We start from the raw sequence: 22188 nt of genomic DNA, 5'->3' as shown, positions 1-22188 counted from the left end.
TAGGTGAAAGAAATAGACATGACACATCTACCAACACTACAGCATTCGCTGTCACATGAGTCTGGTCTCCGCAAGCACTTGAAGTATTCGGTTTCAACTTCATTTATAGGCAGTTCGTTTTAGCAATTCCCTTTCATTGCTTGCATCGTGCAATTTAGTTTCCTTTGACTATCTTAGACTTTCTCAACGCCCCTAAATATACAGGTGGTACTTGTCGCAGCCCGCCAACCCCTCCTAAACCTTTTCACAGTCTTGAATACCATCCCATTTACTTAGACATCCCATCCTAGAATCCGCCGTTGGGGTGGATGAGAACCTTGGTATAACCATCAATTCTCTTGTCAAACTTCTCGTACGCAACTTCCGCATCTTCAATGTTGATCTCGTGGGACACAACAAAGCTGGGCTTGGCCTTCCCCGAAATAATCAAATCTCGCAGGTACCTATTATAAGACTTGACATTGCACTGGCCGCAGCCGATGGAGAGGCCCTATAACAGCTGGTCAGGATGCGATATTTATCATGGCGAATAGGCCACCTACCTTCTCAAAGAGCTTTCCGAAGCTGAGGCTGATCATTCCCTTGGCCGAGGTGGCGTCGGGAGCACCAGGGTCGCTAGAGAGGTTCATAGTTAGTATTGTATTGTATTGAGACAGAGCCACCAACCTAGGAACATAGAGTCCGGGAATACCGAGTCCACCGCATGCCCTTGTGACCTTGATCATGTTCTCGAGAACAATATTGGGCACTTCGTTGGAGCCATCTTTAGAAACAGCCTGGTAACCAACAGCATCGACTGAACGGTCAACCATTCCACCGTTGAGCTCGATAATTTGGTCGACGGCATCGCCCTTGGAAAAGTCGATGGGGATGCATCCAATCTTCTTGGCAGCCGCCAACCTCTCGGGGACGCGGTCGACGACGAAGACGCGCGAGGCACCACGCAATTCAGCAGAGTAAGCAGCCATCAGACCAACAGGGCCCGCGCCGAAGACGGCAATGCTCTCTCCTGACTGGAAGCCAGAGATCTCAACACCGTGCCAGCCTGCCAAAATTAGACTCTGTATTTGCATGCATAGAAGGGGGAATATCCATACCGGTAGGGAAAATATCTGAAGGACTTGTCAGTATTCATAATCTAGATTGCAGCAAGTAGTGTACTAACCTGCGAGAAGGATAAAATCAGACTCAAACTCCTTGCCAGGCGGCAGCTTAAGAGCGTTAAAGTCGGCATAAGGAATTCGGATGTACTGGGCCTGGCCTTGAATGACATGTTAGCATCCAGATGTCGAGGGCTGAAAGAGAGCGGACTAAAGTACCTCCACGGTAAGGACCCATAGCAACATATCCTATCAAACTGTCAGCTTTGAGAAGCGTCTCACTTGGCAGAAAGCTTACCGTAAGCACCGCCAGCAAATCCGGGGTTAACGCCAGTGCAGAAGGCAGTCTTGCCCTCCTCGCAGTTTCGGCAGCGGCCATCGGCAACGTTAAAGGGCATGACGACGCGGTCACCCTTCTTCAATAGGGTGACGCCCTCGCCCAACTCCTCAATAATTCCCATGTTCTCGTGGCCTTGAAATTGTCAGTGTGGTCATATTGCATCGTCTGACTGATCGCTTACCGAAAGTGATGCCAGGCTCAGCCGCGGTCCTGCCCTCGTACATGCTACATCCTGATGAGTCTGGCTCTTGCATCTCATTTTCTTGTGCATTCCACTTACTGGAGGTCAGAGCCACAGATGGCCGACTAGATATTCTGTCAGCTTTCAAACTGTGTACACTTGCAGGGCATTAACTCACAGTCGTAACCTTGACAATAACATCGTCAGGATGCTCAATAGTGGGCTTCGCAATCTCCTGGACCTTCACTTGGAAAGGTCCATGGTAGTTGACAGCCTTCATCGTTTGGGACGCCATTGTGGATCAAGGGTCTGGCGAGGGTTCAATAGAGGTAAGAGTAATCGAGGGAGAAATGTTACCTATTCTGACATTCCTTGAACTGCCTTTATGTCCTGCAGTAGCCATTCGGACATTGCTCGGCCTCCCATTGCGGGGAAGGTCAGCCAACGCAATATGCCGGCGAGAAGGCCTGGGAGCACTCGGGGAACTCTTTCCAGATTAGATCAAGCAAGGCCAAAGGTGGGGTTGCTGCGGGGGTGGCGGTTCGTAGAATCTGCGGGAGACGAGCTAGATGAGATATCTGACAAATGGGGAGAGATGTTCAGACGGGAGTGGGTGGCTGTTTTCGAGTAGAGGTGGTATTGGCGTGGGTGATTTCAAGGGGGAATGACCATTTGAGGAGGCATCAGTGACGAGTCAAGGGCGGCACACTTATGGGAGCGGTGCCAAAAACGCAATGATTCGATGGACATGACCTTGGCAAGTGGTTAAATTGGTAAATTAGAACTCATCCGGCAATGGAAATCCGCACCTTCTTGAAATGTCCGTCTACAGTGACATTATTGGGTTGCAGTATTGCTTGGCTGTCATTACCCCGCTCAAAGTCTTACAAGAGCGAACTCGAAGCCGAGTGCGAGCCAGACACCAAAAGGCTTCTCAGAATGAAGCAAAATGAACTTATCGCTTGCCAATTTTCGGTGAGAATTTTCTTGATTTTTATTGAGCTTTAATAAATGTTTCTCGTCCCAAGTCGTTGACTTTACAAACACCAAACCTGCTCGCTATGCTTCCCCAAGCTTCCGCAATCGTGATACCCTCACAGCCCCCCACTTCCGCCACTTCCGGTATTGTTGCCCGGCGACTTCTCCCAACTGGTCAATTCCGCTGACCATGGAGAGATTGATCCACACATGGCTAAAGGTGGTGGTGTAAAGGTGCGACGGTCGAATGGATCTCTTGTCGTCGCGTTTCTCGGATACTCCAGCATCCCCAGGTGTCATCCACGTCTCACTGGCTGTGACATCTGGACGCGGAGTAAGGGCCTGGGTTGGCGCAGCAGAGTGGGCCGCCTACTCACTTTGCCATGGCCCACTTGGCAGTGGAAGGCCTGTTAGTGACGCTCTTTGCCAGGCTTGGGCTTGAAAACGCGTGCTAATTACTCCCCGACCTAGTCAGGTACTCGTCTCCCCGGGGACTAATTCCCCAATTAGGCATGTTGCGGCAGTGCATGCAAGACTGACAGACACGACCTCTCGGTGAGCAGGTGAACAGGTGAGCAGTCAGTCCAAGACCACACAGGAATGACATCGGCATACTCACAAAAGTCCGAGAAAAAACAGTGCAAAAGAGGGGTAAACCGCCCGCTTACCTCCGCGTAAATGGAAAGAATTCTAGGATATTTGCTTCTCCGGCCCTCATCGGACTTGACGCCGAGCCTCTCCACTTACTTCCTCATCATCATGTGAAGCAATTGCACCTTGCAGTCGAAATGTTTCCCGAAAAGCTGATTTACGGCTAGCATTGGATGCGCCCAGATGCACCCGGATGCGCCTAGATGAGGCAGCTCGTCTAATTAGGCAAGTTTTCTATTTAGGGCATCTTTTTCCGAGCCTGCAGATCTGATTTCCCGCCATCAGTCAGCGGCTCAGGTTCGGATGTCGGCCTAGGCTCGGAGGCCTTGATTTTTCTGGGGGTAGAAAGCAGAGCCACGTTCCTCAACTTACAGGTGGCAGTTGTTTGATTCCTCGTTGCAAATATTCAGTTTTCCGTTTTTACGATCTTCTCATCCCTCATCACCATCATGGTTCGTGTCTTGCGTTTCCGCACCGTGTGGGGCATCGAACCTGGCCCCAACTATGACCATTGGAAGAAGTGGTTTCCTACCTTGAAGCAGCAGGGCTATGGTATACGCTCTATCCTCACCATCTTCACTGTTCAAGAGCTAAAGTGTAGCGTCTTTCCACAATAGCCGGAGTCGAGATTGATTTCGAACCTCTGCCTGACCTGCCCACTGTCCGCCGCATCTGTGACGACGCAGGTCTCGAGATCAGTGCTCTGTGAGTCGGGCATCAATATCATATGCAAAGACATGCTACTTCCAATAATGACATGTCTCAACCTCCCATTACATCGTGAACCTAACCATAATCTAGCATCCACACAGCATGGCCAGGATACAGGGGACCTAAGCCTACGGGGCTAACCCCCCAGGTGGTCCTTGGTCATTACAAAGAACAGCTCCAAAACGCCCAGATCTTGAGACCCATCAATTACAACGCTCAATCTGGAAGGTACGTAAACCCATCTCAGCCACTCCACCATCATGTGTCAAGACCAGACATTAACTTATTTTATAGCGACCATTGGACCCTAGACCAATCAGTCGAGTTTTACAAGGGTACACTAGAAGTCGACGCCGAGCTGGGACTTGAGGGAAAGATTCGCCATGAGACACACAGGCTACGCTCCATGTTCAACCCATATGCGGCATTATACGTCTTGAGCAGAGTCCCCAAGTATTCTCTCCCCTCTTCAAATGATGGAGACTAGATCGCTAATGCAAAAATAAGATTGCGGATTACGGCCGACATCTCCCATTGGGTTGTCGTATGTGAGCGCCTCCTCGATCAAGGAGAGGAGGATATGGCCATTCTTAAAGCCATCATTCCTCACGTAAGTCAAGTATACCGATTATTTACATTCCTACTGACGATGTGTATGCTAGGTGTCCCACATTCACGCACGCATGGGCACAACCCAGTCGTCGCAGTGCCCTGATCCAACGAATGAGGCATTCGCCCCGGAGAGAGCATTCTTCGAAAATTTCTGGAAAGAGTGTATCGAGGCTCAGAAATCCAACGATACCATTACCTGGGTCCCAGAATACGGGTAAGTTCGACTCTTCCGTGACAACCTTCTTTTCGTCCTAGACTTGATAGAATTGGCACAACTAATGTGAGTCCCTCAGACCCTTTCCATACCATCCTTTCGGGTCAGTACGAGGTTTCTCCGAGGTTGCTGATACTGAGGGCGCCCGCCTTCAAACCCTGTTTGAGAAATGGGCCCAGTAATCAGATTGGCATGCAAGGACTATACATAAAGCCACGGAAAGTAAAGAAATGATAATAGAAATAGAAAGCCTATGATGAGGGGGTTCCCCCTGGATTTCATATAATATCATAAATGTTTTATTTGTTTCTGGGAGATCCACTTTAGTGTAGATCAGGCCGGGGACAGACCATCATACCAGCCTTGAAGATTTTCGATTATTGGTGCTTTTAGATGTTGGCATAGCAAGCCAAAGGGTTATCTGAAGCCGAAGCCATTACATAGTTCCATCATAGACTCTTTCAGTCTACTAAACGCCGAATAAAATAGGTATACCAAATCGCAAAATATAAATACACCGACCAGCATCATCCAACTGAACATGACTGTGTCAATGAAGACAGGAATCGGCATAAGAATAGCAAATTGACTGTACGCGCTCCACACAGGGTACAATGAGTACATGCCAAGTATCGCATACATTAGAAACGAGATTCCGAATGTCAAGTACCGTTTCAATCGATGATGTTTAATATGGCGTGCGAAGTTGCAAATAAAGATGAAAAGAACACAACCGAAGGGAAAATAAACAAAGATCATCAAAGCGTAGTTAGCCAGTACCAGTACTGCACTAGCCTTTGCCAAAACAAGATCCAAAAACATTAATACAGTTACTATGATGATTTGGAGACAGGCAAGAGTAATTGCTGGCGAGATCCAATGGCAATCAGCATCAGTATAATAATCTCGGCTGATAATCGATCCAATGTTCAGATAGACCTCTCCTCTCGCGGAAGATTCATTGATTTGGTATTGATCTTGGCCGGACGCCATGGATTCTCTGTTTTCGTTGTAGTCTCGGGGCCGGCTTAATTCGGCAGTACTCGATTGGGTTGCGTTTGTCTGTGCCTCGAGATCCGAGTCCGGACGGAAACTAAAATTGGGGTCGTGGCTCGAGGTGAGGTTGGAACAGGAGTCTCGGGAAGAATTGGAATCAGTAGGGGCGATTTCGGAATCGGAACCAGAGGCGAGTTTGGGATCGTGGAAAACCATAACGGTTGCAATAACTGGCCCAATGAGAAGAAAGGCAGGCAAAATCTGTCCGAAGGTCCAGCTATCTTCGTTTATATGGACTGAAGATTTCGTCATGGACAGCTTCAACGTGCCCCAAATGACTGAAACAAGTAACCAGTAAACCTTGCAAATATAGATCAGCTAACGGTTCATTGCACCGGTATGCCAGAGAACAGAAACAAAGAGGCGCTCACATCTGACAGAGTGGATGTAAGAAGATCAGAATATACCCTGATCGTTACTAGAATGGCAATGTTGAAGTAAACCATGAATTTTAACATCAGGTTTGCAGGCGCATTCGGCGCATTGCCCTTGAATCTGCCCAATGCGATCTCAAGAAGCCGGCGCCATCCATTGCTCAACGCCGTTCGCCAACTTTTGACCCGATGAGAGAGTGAATACTGCAGCTTAATCGTTCGACTTCCCAAGCTCAAAATCAAAAGCAGCATAGACATTATGCCCGATTGAAATGCGGTGGTACCTGGCAGTCCAAACTTTGAATTATCAGCCTCGAGCCACTTGATCGATCGGCTTGTGTTATAAAAGCATCTCGCAAATGAGCCCGGGAGGCTTGCGGATCCCTCTTCATCGTTTACCCAATTGAAGAACAGGGTTGGGCCCATAGCTGCGATGAGCATGGTTGATAAGATGAACATGAGGACAAGTCTGGTCCACTTCTCGACTCGACGACGGTGGAGGTACCTGCGCAGTACTGTAAGACTCGCAATATGGGTTACATTAGAAAACCATGCAAGCTGCCCAATTAATTGGAAATGGTATGAAGAGATGCCATTACAAAGGTCGGCATAGCCACTGATAAGTATACCAAGGCCAGTAAGGATCTGAATGTCACACATGCTCAGTATTGACTGGGATGCCTGTCAGAAACGCCATAATCAATTATTCTCTTCAATTTACCTTCTCAAATGCATGGATCCATCGCGGGGGTTGATTTGGTGTTTCGACAATCCCGACGTCCTGGGAGCGGACGGGGCCCGTGATGAATCTAACGACCTTGAGACGGGAGAAAATCTTGTGCATTTTACTGATGGACGCCTTGGCAAGCACGTCAATCGGGTTTGCTTTCCAGTTGAAATCCTTGTGCCGTGGCAGAAATGGATCCTCTTCTGGATCAAAGGCAACTAGGTAGTGCAAGGCAACGAGGACGACAACGAGCCATGCTGTTCCCAAAAACCCGGCAAGAACCTTCTGGCCAGTCAGATCCGGGTGTCGCAAATAGGTAGAAATCATGGGACAAATCTGCGATGAGCCCATTGTGACAATGGCTATTGGGACAGAAAGATGGTGATACTTACACCAGGACCTGCGACATCGCCATATGGCTCAGGAACCTCGTGCTGCGCCGAGCGAGAGCAGCGGCTGCAATTGGAGCCCATGGATTCGTGCGTACAGCTGCCTTGCCGTGATTCGCCTCCGAGTTGTCAAAATCAGCGAAAGTGCGCAAATACAAAGCTAGAAAGAAGGTGTACTGTCCCCAAGTAAAGGGTAAGAAATGAACACGTGAGGATACTATGAGTGAAAGCTCCAAGTTTTAGCAGTACAAGGGGAGGCAAGAGATCGAATATAAGTACCTAAGGAGTAGGAAGGTTCTAATTATAGCACGAGGCTCTGAGATCAGTCCCAAGCCTCTGAGATCAGCCGCAAGTTATATTTGGCAAGTGCAGCCGAGCCCTAGCTTGACTGGCCAATTATTACGGGCAAGATGATAAGGGAGGAAGGGGGGAAATGCTTTTCCCACGTATGCGGCGCTATAAATCCCGAGCCATTGGCTTGATGTGCATTTCTCAGCGCGCTTACAGAGCCTTCTTTCGAAAAGCAGGACTTGCCAAGACGCCATCAACCGCCACTAAATAAGCAGGATCAAGCCCTGCATAGTCGCAAATGTGCGACCGCTCTTTTCCATTTCTCCCACAGCATCCTAGACTTCAAAAAACTGAATATACTTGAGCTAGAGACTCAAACATTCATACTCCCTCAACACTCTCTCATTTCAAATCTAGTATTAAAACCCACCAATGAGTAGTGGTGTAATAGCTTTTGCATAGTGCTTGAGTAGACCCAACAAAGGATTGTGACTTTGTCGTACGAAATAGTGAATCCACATATTCTCTACCGTAACAACTCGCTCAACTGGCTCAGCTAGCGTCTCTATATCCCCACTTTACGTACCCTGTATTCTCGTTGGACATCCCCAAATCAACCCTCAGAATCCCTACGGAATCGGTAAGTACAGGGGGCGGATAGTAGACGCTAGCTGAGCCAGTTGAGTGAGTTGTTACGGTTGTCAACCCCTCGTCGCGTACCACACTAGTAAGATCCTAGAACTTACAACAATTTGATGTTTTTTAGCTCTGCTCAATATCATCAGATAGACCAAAGCCATGCAGTATTCTCAAACAGTAGACAAACAGTAAATCTATGTTGTTAAACGGAATTTGTTGAAACTAGTAATAGATCTACTATATCCACCATATTTTTACCAGGAAATTAACATCTGTCTCGCAAGTGACGAGTTGGGACACAAGGTAAGAATTCCAAAGGTGGCTAAAAGTCACTTCTTTGTATACTTATGCTCCCTCAACATCGCCAGGCGACACTAGAATTTACTGGCTTGCTGTCAGTCAAAAACCCTGGGCTTTTAGTAATTTCGAACTACTGTGCCTTGATTCTACACTACGGGAGAAATATATGGTAGGCTAGGGATGCGAGAGCGTACGTGTTAGGTCTCATTGAGGACTATTTCGGGCCAGAGTGTCATCATTGGCTTCGATGCCCCCGGGAGATCGTATCCAAAGATCCTGCATAGCGCTATCAACGCCAGATCACCTTCTCAATGTCACTATCTTGTGTTGCTGTGTCTTCCCCTTCTTCCAACTCTTCGTTACCTTCGCGGCGTCTCCACTTCTTTCCCATGACCTCCTTGAACCATCCAACGTTAACCTCACAGGTCATGACTTTCTCCGAGAAGGGCCGGGCAACCTTCACGCCCTCCAGGGGCTGTAGGTTGATATCAAGATCCGGAGCCACAAAGAGAACGGCACTGAGTCTGCGCACGCCAGGAATCCTCCTGACCCGGTGACGGGTTGCTTTGATACAGCCGCCGCTAAGAATGACAGCGCACCAACCAGCGAGGACGACGGTGGCATCTGCAGGCACGGGGACCCAGACTCCAGGTCGCTCTGAATCCTCCATTTCCAGTCCTGGTGTTCCATCTTGGAAAATGATGCTACAGGTGCCGTAGTCAGTATGGGCACCGCAACCATTGTCGCTCTTGGGGTCTGCAGTATCCGGATTGTAGTCGCACAGACGGTAGTTGATATTGCCGCGCTTATGGACTTTGTGGAGATCAGCGCCGGCAAGTTCAGATAAGGCAGACAGAATAGGCATGACGTAGGTGTCGTTGACAGCGTCAAAGAAGTCCAACACGTCGTTAAATCCGGCTGCAGCTAGGGCGTTCCGCAGATCCTCCGGAATTCGACCATTACGGGCCGGTGACAAGTCGATGGTGAACTTCTGGTCAGAAGCAGCATTGTGTGTGGCAGCGGTCTTGAAAATTCCGCGCTGGGGATAAGTAGCATTGAGGGAGGATGCATTCTCAGGGTTGGCCCGGAGATAATCGAAGAGAGACCGGATGGCATCAAACGGTGCCTTGACATCCGGCTCGAAGGAGACGATTGTAGAGCTGGAGCTCAGCGGACAAACAGACGAGTCCAGCAGGGGGTGCGTGTCTGGAATGCCTTGAGGGGGGGTTAGATGATGGGATGCTGGGGACGTTGAGAGAAGCAGCGGCGGTAGCCATGATTGGTGAGGTTGTTTACTGTTGCTGTGAGTGAGGTATTCTCGATGGTAGTTTTGTAGGTGAGGGATTGAAAGGTTGAACTGCCATTGGCGACGTCATCTGGAGAGAGTTCGTTTTATAACCATCGTCATTCCGTGCGGGGTAATTGCTGTGGATCACTCTGACTGGCTTTCATGCGGCTCAATGGAATGGTGTTGATCCGCTTGGCCAAGCAAAAGTGAAGATCTCCACCATGCTTGGCAGGTATTATCTTGCCCACCAACAACAAAGGGACGTGAAGGAGATCTAGATCCAGGCTCACCCCGCAATTTCTAAAATCATTTTCACTTTGAGACGACAACGTTTTACACGCCTGGCTGCTCCACAATCTGGGAAAGAAAGGAGCTGATGAGAAGACAGTCTGGGGGATAGAAAGTTTTGTAGGAGAGAATCACACGGGGCTGTCTCTATCGATGGCTTTATGTCAGAAACGTCCAAGCTGACCATCGGGAAACCACAAGATTCAAATTTCTTACCAATCCTCTATCCGTTCTACAACGCAGACTTGATGGAAGCAGGATTGAAGGTCGTTTATCCATCCTCCGGGGAAGGAAATGCAAGAGCTTGGCTTACGTTACCAACTGGTAGCAGCCCTCGCGCGATAGAGGAAACCAAGACGCTCTTCAACGAACTCAGAATGAAGTAATTACCCGCAGTCTATCCAAACTCCAAAGTGAGGCCCGGTTGGTTCAACGACAGTTGGCTCAACGGTTGCTGTTGGTTGGAAGAACATCGCACTGTGGACAAATTTGTATAGTACGGCGGCAGAGGAAAGCAACGCCTGTACACGCAGCAGGAAAGTCAGAACAGTGAGTGAGAGCTATAAATAAATTGCGGCGGTTGGACAGGACGTGATTTTGATAAATTCAGGGCACGACGGTAACGGACTCAAAGAAAGACTTTCGTTCATGGAAAAGCTTCGGTTTCCCTCATCACCTCGAAGTATCGAAACTCCCAGCAACCTGAGCAGCCGCAAGCCCTAGCCCCAGCACCGTAGCCACCAAAGTGAGCACACCAAAGTAAATAGCAGCCCAAGTCGCACAAAAGTTGGCCATATTGCGTCTATCGTAGAAAAGCGTTGTCAAGTTCGTCGGCTCCAGAACCCGCGTGTACTCTTGTAGGGCAATGAGCCGCTCGCCGAAGAAGGGAAAGTCGTGCGGCCATTTAGACGAGCCAAGAGCAGAACAGAATTCCTAACAATAAAAGCTTTGAGGGGAGCTATGAATCTAGTTGGCAAGTTTGCATCCTCTATCTCGGCCTACATGCGTGACATTCACTTCTCCAGCAGGGGTGGAGGACGCCGGGCATCAGCGAATCCTCCGCACCATTTCTGGCAACAATCTCTAAGCCATACGGTCTACCGTTGAAGGTGGAAAATCCCAGAGGGACACTGGCGATGGGGTAACCTGCCGCTGCAGCGGTGGTCGTCAAGTTCGACTCGCCCGAGGCCATGATGACGTCCGTCCCGGTTTCCGCCCAGAGCTTCTCCATCGTCTCCCGCACGCTCCGTCGTAAATAATCTAAGGATCTGTGATACTCCTCATCGGTGGTGTTATTCTTGAGCCCGTTCTCAAGCACTTCTTAGCTGGGTTGTTCTTAAAAAAAAAAGTAAAAAGTTAGCTCAACACTCGAGCTCAGAAGGGAAATACCAGCTCATACCTGGAGGCAATTCAATGTCGGCATGTCTCCTGTTGAACTCAACCACATCCTCCAAAGTGCGCCACTGCGGGTTGTCAAACAAGGCGAGATATCTCTTGATGACGAAGCTGAGTTGGTGTCCTGAAATGGGAATCAGCAGTTGGGTAGATGGGGGCACGGGAACTGACACCTACGTGAGATGGTGCCCATCTCGGCCGTCTTGTATGTCTTAACGACATCGTCGAGCATCATCAACGGAGCATCATAGACCACCTTGCCTCAAAGACTTTCGATTGCCTTCATGGCGTGGCTGATATCCCGTTTCTGCAAGTTGGTCAGCGGTAGCCTGGAAAGGAGCTCAAACACGACGCTCACATGCTCCTGGTCAAAAACCGGGGTTTTTATGCACTCCTCGTCATCGAACTGCCACTGTTCGTAGTTCAGAAGCGCAATTCGGATGCCCTTCCACGAGCGGCCGAGACAGGAGTGGAAGTCCCTTCCGGGAAGGAGAACTTCCCTGACGTCGGCACAGTCCTCAACTGACTTTGCCATCGGGCCGGCGCTGTCCCAAGCAGCACCTCCAGACTGGGTGCCGAACATGTTGACGGCGCCAACCGTACCTTTCATGCCGTAGAGCGCTGCGCGTATTGCCGGCTGCACTATCAAACCATCTGCCTCAGTGCCAAAGGAGGGAGAACAGATCAAGTCCTGTGCGGAAGAATAAGCAAATCAGCATCCCAGAACCGTCATCAAGTTACATCGGACCTTGAGGATAATGGGGATTCCATGGAGCCTCGTGCTCGGACCCAGCTCTCTCCCCTCCTGGTCCAAGGCCCTGGCCTCAGCAAGAACCATGTGCTTGGGGGCAGTAGCAATCATGGCGTGGAGCTTCATGCCGTCGCGGTCGTGAGCAGCGATCTGCTGGAAGTACAGATTGACGAGGTCGACGCTCGTGCAGTCGCCCGCGTCCAGAAGGCGTCGAAGCTCAGTGGCCGTAGCCGTCAGCAGGTTCGGTTGGCAGCTCGGTGGCATGGCGTCGGCTGGCGAAGGACGACGAGCAAAGAAGGACAGGAAACCAAGGTCGGAGAGTAACCACATTCCTGTCGCAAAGAAAGCCACTGCAGCCAGTCCGCGATTTCTCATAGCGGAGAGCAGAGAGGCCAGAACAGAATGATGCCGTGGGAAAGAAGGGATCGGGATGGTGGGTTGGGGGAAGGAGAGATCAGGCTCGGGGAAGCGGTACTGCGGCACTGAGTCACTGCAGCGTTGCAGTGCAGCAGGGCAGGAGCGTACGAGCGTGGGAGCGCGTGCCTTCCCTGCCTGTTACCTTGCGGCTCAACACGGGCAGGCACGAAGTTCCAGTCTACATCGAGCGAGGGGCAGTTGGGAAGCTGAGGGGCTAAGTACATCTGTGAGGATTTGGGGCAGGGGGCTATTCTGTCCTGGACCACGTAATGAAGTATAAACCGGTTAAGTAGTGGCCTCCGTATTATGGTTTATAACTCTATTTGTCGAAGGGAGTGTATGTGGAAGAAGCATTCTGACCCAGCCGCCTGGAGTTAGGTTCGCCTAATCGGAGATCAGAGGTCTTATTCCGGAATACTCGTCGTGGACAGTAGCATCTACTGGCCAGTCAGGATAGCATTCATCAGCTACTTAGGCTATATATACAAATGAATTAAGGACGCATTTACCGGACATTGATGCAGTATTTGCCAGTCAATTAGGGCGGAATTCCGGCATTCACCAGTCACTCGAGGCCGTATGCACGTAGACTTCGAGAGTCATATACATTATCTCTAAGGCACAGAGGCGTTTGGGCCAGTAGAGCTAGGCCATGTGTTTCCCCATGCCGATCCCACACAACCGTGGCGGTTGGAGAGGGCATGCTGCATAATATGTACTTGAGCATGCGACGTGGCCCAACCAAGCTCGCCTCATTATTATTCAGGCTGTGAACGCAGGCAACGCCACCGCCAACACTTCCCAAAGTAGAATTGACTGCTACCAAATACTACGTTAAGACATGCATGTCAACACCTTGTCATATTTGATTTGTTGAACATGAACACAACCACACCGTGAAATTTCAAGGCGAACTAGCTAACGGTAATAGCTAACGGTAATTCTACCGACCATCTGACCATGATTTTGGCGGCGGTGTGAGCCTCCCAGACATATCAAGGGTCATAGTTTGGTTAAACAAGCATAGCGCCGTGCGATTCAAAAGATCTAGATCTTGGGTTTGCGAGTGCTCGAGAAGAGTCAGTTTTTAGCCTCACCATGCCCGTGAGGCGTCTATCGACATGGGGATCGACCCTATTTTCATTGGCCAAGTGCGCTCTCAGATAAGCCTCACCATCCTGTACCAGCAAGTCTAGACCCACGTAGTTATCACGACTCATTGATAGGCCAGTATTCAGTTTTCAATATAGAGAAGGTTTTCACTGCGCAATTGAAGCTCATTAAAAAAACCCACACCCGGAGGCTCCGAAGAACGGTTATCATGTACACGGTTTACTGAAACAAACAGTGGCTGATCGACCGATACTTCAAGGGGCGCAGTTGGGCCGCAGGGTTGCTGGCCGCGAACCACTACGTCGACGATTAGGCTGCCCATCACTGCGCCATGCATCTGTCGTTCCAGCACAGCCCATTCACCAAGGCTAACGCAGCTGACATTCATGGACCATACTCCTCTCACATCCAGACAAATGGTGGTCAAAATCGCGCACACCATCAGTCATACAAGATGGACCAACCATATATGAAGCATGCTTATTCTCCCTTCTTGCAGCTTGTTGCTCGGCAGTTATTAAGGCAAACTATACGTTCTTCAACACTTCTTTGTTCCATTCAACATGGAGCCCGTTGGCTTCACCGCAAGCTGTTTTGCTTTACTTGGGGTTGTCAAGAAACTTAAAGAGTATGCATCCAAGATCAAGAATGCTCAAAAGGAATGGCAAAGTTATATCTTTGCGTTGGACAGTCTTGTTCATGTATGCCATCGTTCGCAATCTCGAGTTATTCATCCATCTAACAAAGTGATCTAGATTCAAACCGAAGTCGATAAGCTATCCAAAGAGTCGCTCCTTGGTGACGATCTTATCATCGAGGTGCGGCAACGAAGCTTAGTCTCCGTATGCCATTCGCACCTACGAAGCATCACCGAGGACGCTGAAAGTATGCTCCAAAAATTCGACCAAGAAGAAGCAGACTACAGGCAGGGTAGGCGGTGGTTGAAGTTAAGGAGATTCGGCCGCCGACTTCGCTTCGTCATTGACGCTGAAAAGATCCAAGACCATTTTCAGTCAGTTGAGCACGCAAAATCTTCACTCAATCTTGCCATCGCGATCGCTATGCTCCGCCGAAATCATGCTGGGTAAGAATGCACTATACCTCGATCAATGATGAAGTTGGCTCATGTATTCTCAGACATTCTGAGTCGAAAGGAGCAGTTAGAGACCTCGGGAAATCTCTTCAGCCTGCTATTAATGGCCTCATCACTTCCTTTTCTGCCCATTCCGAAGATTTTAAAGAGTTCCGCAAAAGGATGAGAAAATCAATGCGGAAGATGGAAAGGCCAATTGTCAACCATTATGTCCGCCACACCGCACCAGATTTTGGTGTGGAAAGAAGCCGTACCCCCAACTCAGGCCACTCAAATCGCAAGCGTCGCAAGCGTCGCAAAAGAGCCACACGTCGCACCTTGTCGACTTACAGCTCCCAAGAATATTCAAATCCACCGAAGCCGGACTCATCCTCCGCCTCCCCCCCAGATCCACCCCAGTGTAACGAGAGCTCCAGCAGCCTCGCCTCAAATTTGTCTGACAAATTTGCCCCAAGTATCACTGTGCCTACGAGATCTCCGGATGGAGACGTGGAGAATACTCATGGAGATAACTTGAGCCTCTTCAGTAGAAATGCCACCGATATTTCTGGCCTCTCTGGAAGCGGCTCAAATAACACCGGAATTAGCTACACCTCAGCCATAAGAATGGAAGGGGTTCTGCAAGCTATTGTTCCCGACTCCACTGAAATCGAGAACTGTTGGCGTGATTCCGAGAGAAACTTGCAGTTTTGCGTCGATCATCTTTCTGAAGATGACGACGGCCAACTATTACTCCTCAAGGAACCGTGCACGCTCATGCCATGTGAGCATGCAACAGTTGAGGGGTTGAATAAAGAGGATGTTTATACATGGCGGAAATTCATCTTTCTTATTCAGCTTACTGGGGTGCGCAGCGGAAGAAGACGGCAATTTTCTACCGTGAATCATCTACACAGTCTACCGTCATTCGAACGATGTGAGAGAAACTGCACCCACACAACTGTTAAAACCCTTGATACAAGTCATAAAATGTGCCTGTACGCCAGCCACTTCAAGGTTTTGATACTGGATTAGGGTGGTTCCTCTAGTTCTACCTCTCCTGTACCCTTAGGTCTGTCTCCGGATGATTCTTTGTGAAGCTATTTGTCTAAGGGAGTGTTCTTGTTGAAGAAACATTTTCGTGACAGCCCTCTACTTACACCAAGAAGGGTAGCAGTATTGTATTCATACGATATCAATTCCCACTGGGTTGACCATGGAGCTTCTGGTACTTCCGATATTGGCAGTCTGAGCTACGGCGCTGTTCTACAATGGTAGATAGATGAGTAATGCTATTGATATGAGTTGAGGACTGGACCCGAAATGATGACCTCGTATTTGCTCAAGTATGCCATGGACTCGAACTCGTGGACCAATATTACTGCACCGGACGAAGTGTGCCGGGCAGAGGGTGTGATGGTGTATGTCCCTGCTGATAGAGGATACATGATTATAGATGTTGCGGCATTCGGGATGCTGGGAATGGTACGTGGGAGGGACATCCGATGGAGGAAATTATAATCCACGCCACCTTGAGCGGAAAGCCATATGTCCAAAACCCGTCCGGGCACAAAACCGCGAAGAGGGTTCCGCATAGCAGTACTTGGCTAGATGACTAGTCATCCTATAACATGTGAGTCTCTCCTCTAGCCCACCTTTCCCACTATATCTTCACCCTATGTATATTAATCTTCGTGGCGTAGCTCTCAGGAAAATACATAGGAATATGTCCGGGTGACTGAAAGGGTAACCTTATAACCGAGGGCCTCGACCTCCGAGGCGCTGTAGCCACATTCCTCTGACAGTACTACCCAACCCTCAGCAACACTAGCTACTGACCCTCAGTTTATATAGGCCCTCTTTAGCGGTTTCTCGGCCCGTCCCGAGCCCCGGCATATTGCAATGCCCCACATTCCAAGTTGGACTTGGACTCAATCTGCCACGCGACGAAAGGAACTGCAAGTTCGCGTTTCCGGTCTCAGATATGCGAGGAAATGACGCAATACTTAGCCGTAGCCATCTACTTCACCTTATGAGACAAGAGTAGCAACGAATATAACCATAAATGCCCATCTCCCTCTGGCTTACGCGGCCCAACCTCGCCCGAACTTATCGCCGACTGGGCTTCTTCCCCCACTTTCGCTGTCACATTGGCACGTCCCCACGAGATGATTTGCTGATGAACCAGTTTGTAAACGCTACGTGGCACGCTACAGCATGATACTATTCTAGGGCCAACACACCGGCTTCATTCGGATTACTGGGGTCGTAGCCAAGCAATGTCTGCCGATCAGAACCCCGCTCTGTTGTAGTGCTCGGGTCTCCTGCGGCCTTTGATGGCGACATGCGACTCTACCTTGCCATTTTACCTCAACTCTGCATTGCTTTTTCGAGTGTCGAGACGCCCAAATCAGCGAAATGGCTTGTGAGTAGTTCCCAGAATAGCAGAGAGCGTGCCAATAGCACTGCTGACAGAGCACCAGCTCCTGTTCCTGACACGGCACCTCCCGCCGATAGCCCTACAAACGAGCCTTCCCAGTCGCCTCGTTCTCAACACAGCGAGGGTGGCGTTCAACTGCACTCCGCTGAGCATTGGGCCCAGCTAGCCGAGGTGCGCCAACGTGTTCTTATACGACTCGGATTAGGTAATTAACTCGTATTCCAGACAGACCCTGTCCAAGACGACGGCGACTCCGCTGTTGGAGACGATGCCGCCAGTTCAACTGCATCAATCACATCCAGCATTCTCGAGTATAGAACCATTCATGGGCGGACCTATCACTCGGAGCGAGGTAATGCGGAGTATTGGTAACATACCCCTCCTTTCCAAAGCGTGGCTTCGGTAAACTTACGGCATAGGACTCCGAATGATGAGCATCATAATGAATCGATGGATATCAAGTACGTCAATGGCTTCAGCCCAATAGAGACACTGCTGACATGTTCAGTCACCACCTCTTGTCGCTGTCACTTGAAGGGAAACTCTTTCTAGCACCTCTGAAAGACGATGTCCAAGTTAGCAGGTCATGATTGTGTATTCACCTCCATTGCCGCTGACCTCCCACATAGAAAGTCCTCGATATCGGAACCGGAACAGGTAAGCACGTACAATATTGTTAGACATAATGGCGCTAATGGGAGTGAATGAATCAGGCATTTGGGCCATGTATGAAACCTAAGTCCATGTCTAAAATCCATGTTAACAGTGCGTAGTGATTTTGCCGATCAATACCCCAACGCTGAGGTAATTGGAACGGATTTGTCCCCAATTCAGCCCACGTGGGTGCCACCGAATGTAGCGTTGTAAGTGGCATGATGATATTGACGCGACTTTCGCTGACAATTTAAGCGAAATTGAGGATTGCACAGAAGAGTGGACCTTTAAGCCCAACTCCATCGATTTTGTTCATATGCGCTATCTATACGGAAGCATTGGCGACTGGCATGCTTTACTCAAGGAAGCCTATCGCGCTTGCAAGCCTGGCGGCTGGGTCGAAAGTTACGAGGCCTCCGCGATGATGGAGAGCGACGACGGTACTGTGACGGAGAAATGTGCAATCAACGAGTGGGGAAAGTTCTTCATCGAAGGAGGCAAGAAGCTAGGTCGCACGTTCACCATCTTGGACGATGACCTGCAGCGAAAGTGCATGGAAGAAGCGGGCTTTGTTGACATCCAAACTTGGGACCTGAAGGCAAGTCCCATTGCCCGTTGACACTCCGCGTACAAACACTAACACACGCGAAATATTCAGGCGCCCATTGGAGGTTGGGCAAAAGATGACCGGCTTCGAGAAATCGGCCTGTTCGCGCAAGCAGCTCTTGAACAGGATTACGAGGGTTATGTTCTTTACATGGCCAACATGGTACTGGGCTGGTCGAAAGAGGAGGTGTCATTGTACTGCGCCCAGCTCCGTCGCGAGATCCGCTCGGGCAAGTTCCATCCGTACTATCGCCAGCGCGTTGTGTATGGCCGAAAGCCCGAGTAAAGAGTACCATAAAGGGTGAGGGATTTGGGAGTGTGCCTAGTGTTACTGTGGGTGGAGAACGCGGTCAGGTAATAGGGTTGTGGAGAATACTACGTATGGATATGATTTCAGCGGAATTCATGAAGAGGTACATTTAACACCGAAATATTAAGCAGTCAATCAAGATCAAATAAGTGATCAATGCATCCAGCCGAGTGTGTTAAGGAAACTTGGCCTAGTCCGGGCCGTCTATAATATTTTTGGTGTTTCTAAGTACTGTCTAATTCATGGCTCATGTGATCTAAGTCTATACTTTTCTCCAAGTCAAAGTCTCAACCCATTCAATGGGCGATAAGGGGTATTGTTCGCTCAAATGACCACGGCGCCATCAGCCGCGGTGCCGTGAAGCACCGGGTTGATCTTCTCATCGAAAAACATCTTGAAGTCTTGGCCAAGCTCGTTCCTCAAGGCCTTCTTGACCGCATCCAGCACGGTGGGGAAGACGCCAAAGTTGGCAGGGTTGTTCTCGTCATTATCCCCACCCTGGAAGACTCCAGTGCGGACCAGGCAGGTGTTCCATCCGTACTCGTTGCCGCCAATGATGTCCGAGGCCGGGTTGTCACCGATCATGTAAATGTTCTGGGGCAGCTTCTCCTCGCCGTGGAGCTCTTGCATCCAGGAGGTCAAGATCTCGTCGGCGTACTTGTAGGTTGCCAGCTCAGGCTTGCCGTAGACGACACGCTCCAGGTCGGCGCCGGTCAACGCCTTGTACATGGCCTCAAGACCAATGCGGAAAGCTCCCTGGGACATACGGGGTGTGGGGTGCTCAGTAGGGCATAGAAGATCGCCCTGGGAGAAATAGATGGGGATGCGCTCAGAGACGGGGTCCTCGGCGACCGTTCCTAGGCGACCGTTCTTGCTGCGGAGGAGGTCCATGATGATCTGCATGTCGGTGGCATAGTCTCGGGAGTCGGAGAAGACCATGATGGCCTCGATGCAGATCTTGGTGAAGTCGCGAGGACGCGACGTGGCACGCTCCTCGTCGGTGAAGACGCGGTAAGGTGCGATGGTCGGGTCCCAGGCGATGATGTCGTTGGGGACGACGATGTTGTGGAATCCGTACTGCTCAGCAACCTCGCGGCATCGGTAGCCTTCGCCTCCGACGACCAGGACGGTGCGGTAGTACTCGGACAGGGCGCTCATGGGGGTGTGAGACTGGATGAATTGGTCCGTCGACACGGGGTTGCGGAGGATCTTGGAGAGCTGCTCGCATCGAGCCGTCTCGATCTTGCCCGAACCGTTGGTGAGGAAGATGTGGGGGATCTTGATGCCGAGCTCATTGTCTCCGTTCAGGATCTCCAATGCCCGGCAGCCTTCAGGGATGAGGCGGTCGCCATGGACGAGCACACCATCAATGTCGAAGGCAAAGGCCATATTCTTGGCCTTCTCCACCAACTGAGGCTTGACAGACTGGGCTTGCGCGATGAGAAGGGAGCGTGCAGGCGGGCTGGATGACACGCCGGGGGCAGGTTGAGGGTGAACCGAGGAGAGTCGGGAGTGTCTCTTTGCTCGAGGGATGGGAAGCGCAGTTCCAAAGGAGTTCCGCGACGACCTGCGGTCCTTCATAGAAGGAGAGACGCTGAGGTTGTGCATGTACTTGGACGCCTCCGATATGGCGGATCGAGTGGCCGGGATCTCGATAGCCTTGCCGTTGGGGCCGTTGTCAACGGCGATTCCATTGCTGTTGATATACATGTCTGAGGAATCTTTGTGGGAATAGGTAGGGCTCATGAGAGGTTGATCAAAGTCTGAATCATCGTAGGCAGGCATGATGAAGGTGGGTTGAAGTTGCTGTTATAAAGGCTTTGTGAAGTCTTGTAGTGGCGTTGAGTGGCGATGATGGATGCAGAGCCTGCTCTACTTCGGAGAATATTCAGAAAATTGGAAAAGGGTAAAATGTGGATGAAGGTGTGATGGATCTACACGGAAGCCACGAGGTGGGCAGGATTGACGTATTTATCAACCGCTCGGTGACGTCCGGTTCCCAGCTGAGTTTGCTCTTGTGTACTTGTTATCAGAGATTGACTGCTTGAGCCGCTCGAGGCGATCCACCGCCGAGCGATTCCAAGCCGTGGCGCCCGTTCATTGTGGATAGCACGATACCCGGCAACCAGTACCGTGACGGAACCTCGCCACGGCGTTGACGACGCGGGAAAACTCGTCGTGTTTCCGTCTCACCAACACGGTGCGGTGACGTGAGGCCTCACCTCGAGGCCCCTGGGAACCCCTGAAGCGGCTCCGCAGCCCCTCATCACCGTCGAATGTCGTGGATACACAGGCTGGATGAAGGGCTTTGCGGTATATGACGGAAGACGTGAACGATAAGGCTAGGTTTTGACAGCTGGTCCGAGAAGATGCCGTGGAAAAGTGGAATTGGCCCAGCATAACCTAGGAACTGGCGGAGTCCGTATCAGCGCTTGACATCATGTAGATCCACGGTACATCCATCATCCTGACGCAATTGCCGCCCGCGCCCACCGATTGGGCGGATCCACATAACTGAAGGCTCTGTCGCGGCTAACACGGTTCCATGAAATATCGGTTAGAGATTGTTAGTGCGAGACGAGGCTCCGTTTGCTCCCCGTCGAGCGCCGTTAGGGTTCTAGCAGAATCTGCGGTATTTCCGCTGGAAGCGAGATGGCCAACTAACCCATGCAGTTCACGCACGCTCCCCTTGCTGTGCAGATAACTACCCTACACCGATATAATTGCAGCCCAACTTGTGATAAGTGAGGTGACAACAGCGCGTCTTGAGTGATTAACTTGCATTGATAAATCCTCTTGGCATTAACGGAGAGTCGGCAACTATGCGTAATCGCAGAACGCGTTGTCAGAGGCTGAGAATGTAGCAGGTACATGATGTTGCCCCCACCGTTTCGCTGCGCTAAAGATACGGTCAACCACAAGATGCGTGCAACGATGAGAAACTACGGCATGGCGATTGGGATACGGAGGGACCGCAGCTCTCACTCCACTTAAAAATTGTCGCGTTTTTGTGTCGATCAATTGCGAACGATTCAGGCGTGAGAAGTATACGTCGCTGAAACCGACGTGGTGGGAACTTTGATGTCATAAATCCACAATGATGATGTTGGCTTGTCCACAATGGCGAGACATGGGCGACTCTACCCGAGACAAGGCGTGAGGAACGGTCTGTAGATAAAAACACCAGCGTCCAACAAGGTTCAGCTTATCTAATATGTCTACGCAGCTGAGCTTCCCCTCAATTGAAGTCTATTGCTCACGCACATCACGCATTACACTCCTGTATCGCTT

General features: G+C 50.3%; 8 protein-coding genes across 8 annotated transcripts; 2 read left to right on the top strand and 6 right to left on the bottom strand.

Moving 5' to 3' along the window:
* Positions 1-146: 146 nt before the first annotated feature.
* On the bottom strand, positions 147-1955 carry BGZ61DRAFT_457036 (uncharacterized protein). Its single transcript, XM_046246598.1, has 10 exons — positions 1800-1955; positions 1721-1746; positions 1622-1665; positions 1399-1572; positions 1320-1349; positions 1166-1261; positions 1098-1112; positions 667-1045; positions 543-615; positions 147-490 (listed from the first exon to the last, which is right to left on the bottom strand). Exons 1-10 carry the CDS (start codon positions 1914-1916, stop codon positions 287-289), a joined length of 1158 nt encoding a protein of 385 aa, XP_046100750.1. The 5' UTR covers positions 1917-1955; the 3' UTR covers positions 147-286.
* A 667-nt stretch (positions 1956-2622) lies between these two features.
* On the bottom strand, positions 2623-3166 carry BGZ61DRAFT_457034 (uncharacterized protein). The gene has a single exon (XM_046246597.1). It carries the CDS (start codon positions 2897-2899, stop codon positions 2681-2683), a length of 219 nt encoding a protein of 72 aa, XP_046100749.1. The 5' UTR covers positions 2900-3166; the 3' UTR covers positions 2623-2680.
* A 404-nt stretch (positions 3167-3570) lies between these two features.
* On the top strand, positions 3571-5148 carry BGZ61DRAFT_457031 (uncharacterized protein). Its single transcript, XM_046246596.1, has 7 exons — positions 3571-3802; positions 3868-3955; positions 4052-4189; positions 4256-4414; positions 4469-4571; positions 4624-4787; positions 4867-5148. Exons 1-7 carry the CDS (start codon positions 3700-3702, stop codon positions 4967-4969), a joined length of 858 nt encoding a protein of 285 aa, XP_046100748.1. The 5' UTR covers positions 3571-3699; the 3' UTR covers positions 4970-5148.
* Positions 5149-5556: 408 nt separating this feature from the next.
* On the bottom strand, positions 5557-7417 carry BGZ61DRAFT_481353 (uncharacterized protein; the record flags this gene model as incomplete). The annotated part of the gene is made up of 5 exons (XM_046249281.1): positions 5557-5577; positions 5622-6143; positions 6251-6889; positions 6939-7280; positions 7337-7417. 5 exons carry the CDS (start codon positions 7415-7417, stop codon positions 5557-5559), a joined length of 1605 nt encoding a protein of 534 aa, XP_046100747.1.
* Positions 7418-8725: 1308 nt separating this feature from the next.
* On the bottom strand, positions 8726-11766 carry BGZ61DRAFT_590859 (uncharacterized protein; the record flags this gene model as incomplete). Its single annotated transcript, XM_046256651.1, has 4 exons — positions 8726-9778; positions 11205-11459; positions 11539-11658; positions 11712-11766. 4 exons carry the CDS (start codon positions 11764-11766, stop codon positions 8853-8855), a joined length of 1356 nt encoding a protein of 451 aa, XP_046100746.1. The 3' UTR covers positions 8726-8852.
* A 30-nt stretch (positions 11767-11796) lies between these two features.
* On the bottom strand, positions 11797-12549 carry BGZ61DRAFT_535704 (amidase signature domain-containing protein; the record flags this gene model as incomplete). The annotated part of the gene is made up of 3 exons (XM_046254299.1): positions 11797-11841; positions 11893-12225; positions 12283-12549. The coding sequence occupies 3 exons, from the start codon at positions 12547-12549 to the stop codon at positions 11797-11799; spliced, it is 645 nt and encodes a 214-aa protein (XP_046100745.1).
* A 4529-nt stretch (positions 12550-17078) lies between these two features.
* Positions 17079-19078, top strand: BGZ61DRAFT_457025 (S-adenosyl-L-methionine-dependent methyltransferase). The gene is made up of 10 exons (XM_046246595.1): positions 17079-17312; positions 17371-17498; positions 17553-17695; positions 17747-17788; positions 17836-17902; positions 17957-17984; positions 18041-18053; positions 18101-18190; positions 18237-18579; positions 18640-19078. Exons 1-10 carry the CDS (start codon positions 17306-17308, stop codon positions 18871-18873), a joined length of 1095 nt encoding a protein of 364 aa, XP_046100744.1. The 5' UTR covers positions 17079-17305; the 3' UTR covers positions 18874-19078.
* Positions 19079-19221: 143 nt separating this feature from the next.
* BGZ61DRAFT_359297 (HAD-like domain-containing protein) lies at positions 19222-20607 on the bottom strand (the record flags this gene model as incomplete). The annotated part of the gene is made up of 1 exon (XM_046241063.1): positions 19222-20607. One exon carries the CDS (start codon positions 20605-20607, stop codon positions 19222-19224), a length of 1386 nt encoding a protein of 461 aa, XP_046100743.1.
* Between the last annotated feature and the right edge of the window lie 1581 nt (positions 20608-22188).

The sequence above is a fragment of the Ilyonectria robusta genome (assembly GCF_021365365.1).
Source record: "Ilyonectria robusta strain PMI_751 chromosome Unknown BGZ61scaffold_18, whole genome shotgun sequence".
Classification (NCBI taxonomy): Eukaryota; Fungi; Ascomycota; class Sordariomycetes; order Hypocreales; family Nectriaceae; genus Ilyonectria; species Ilyonectria robusta.
Note: the sequence above shows the minus strand (reverse complement) of the source record. Positions and strands in the feature narration are given on the sequence as shown.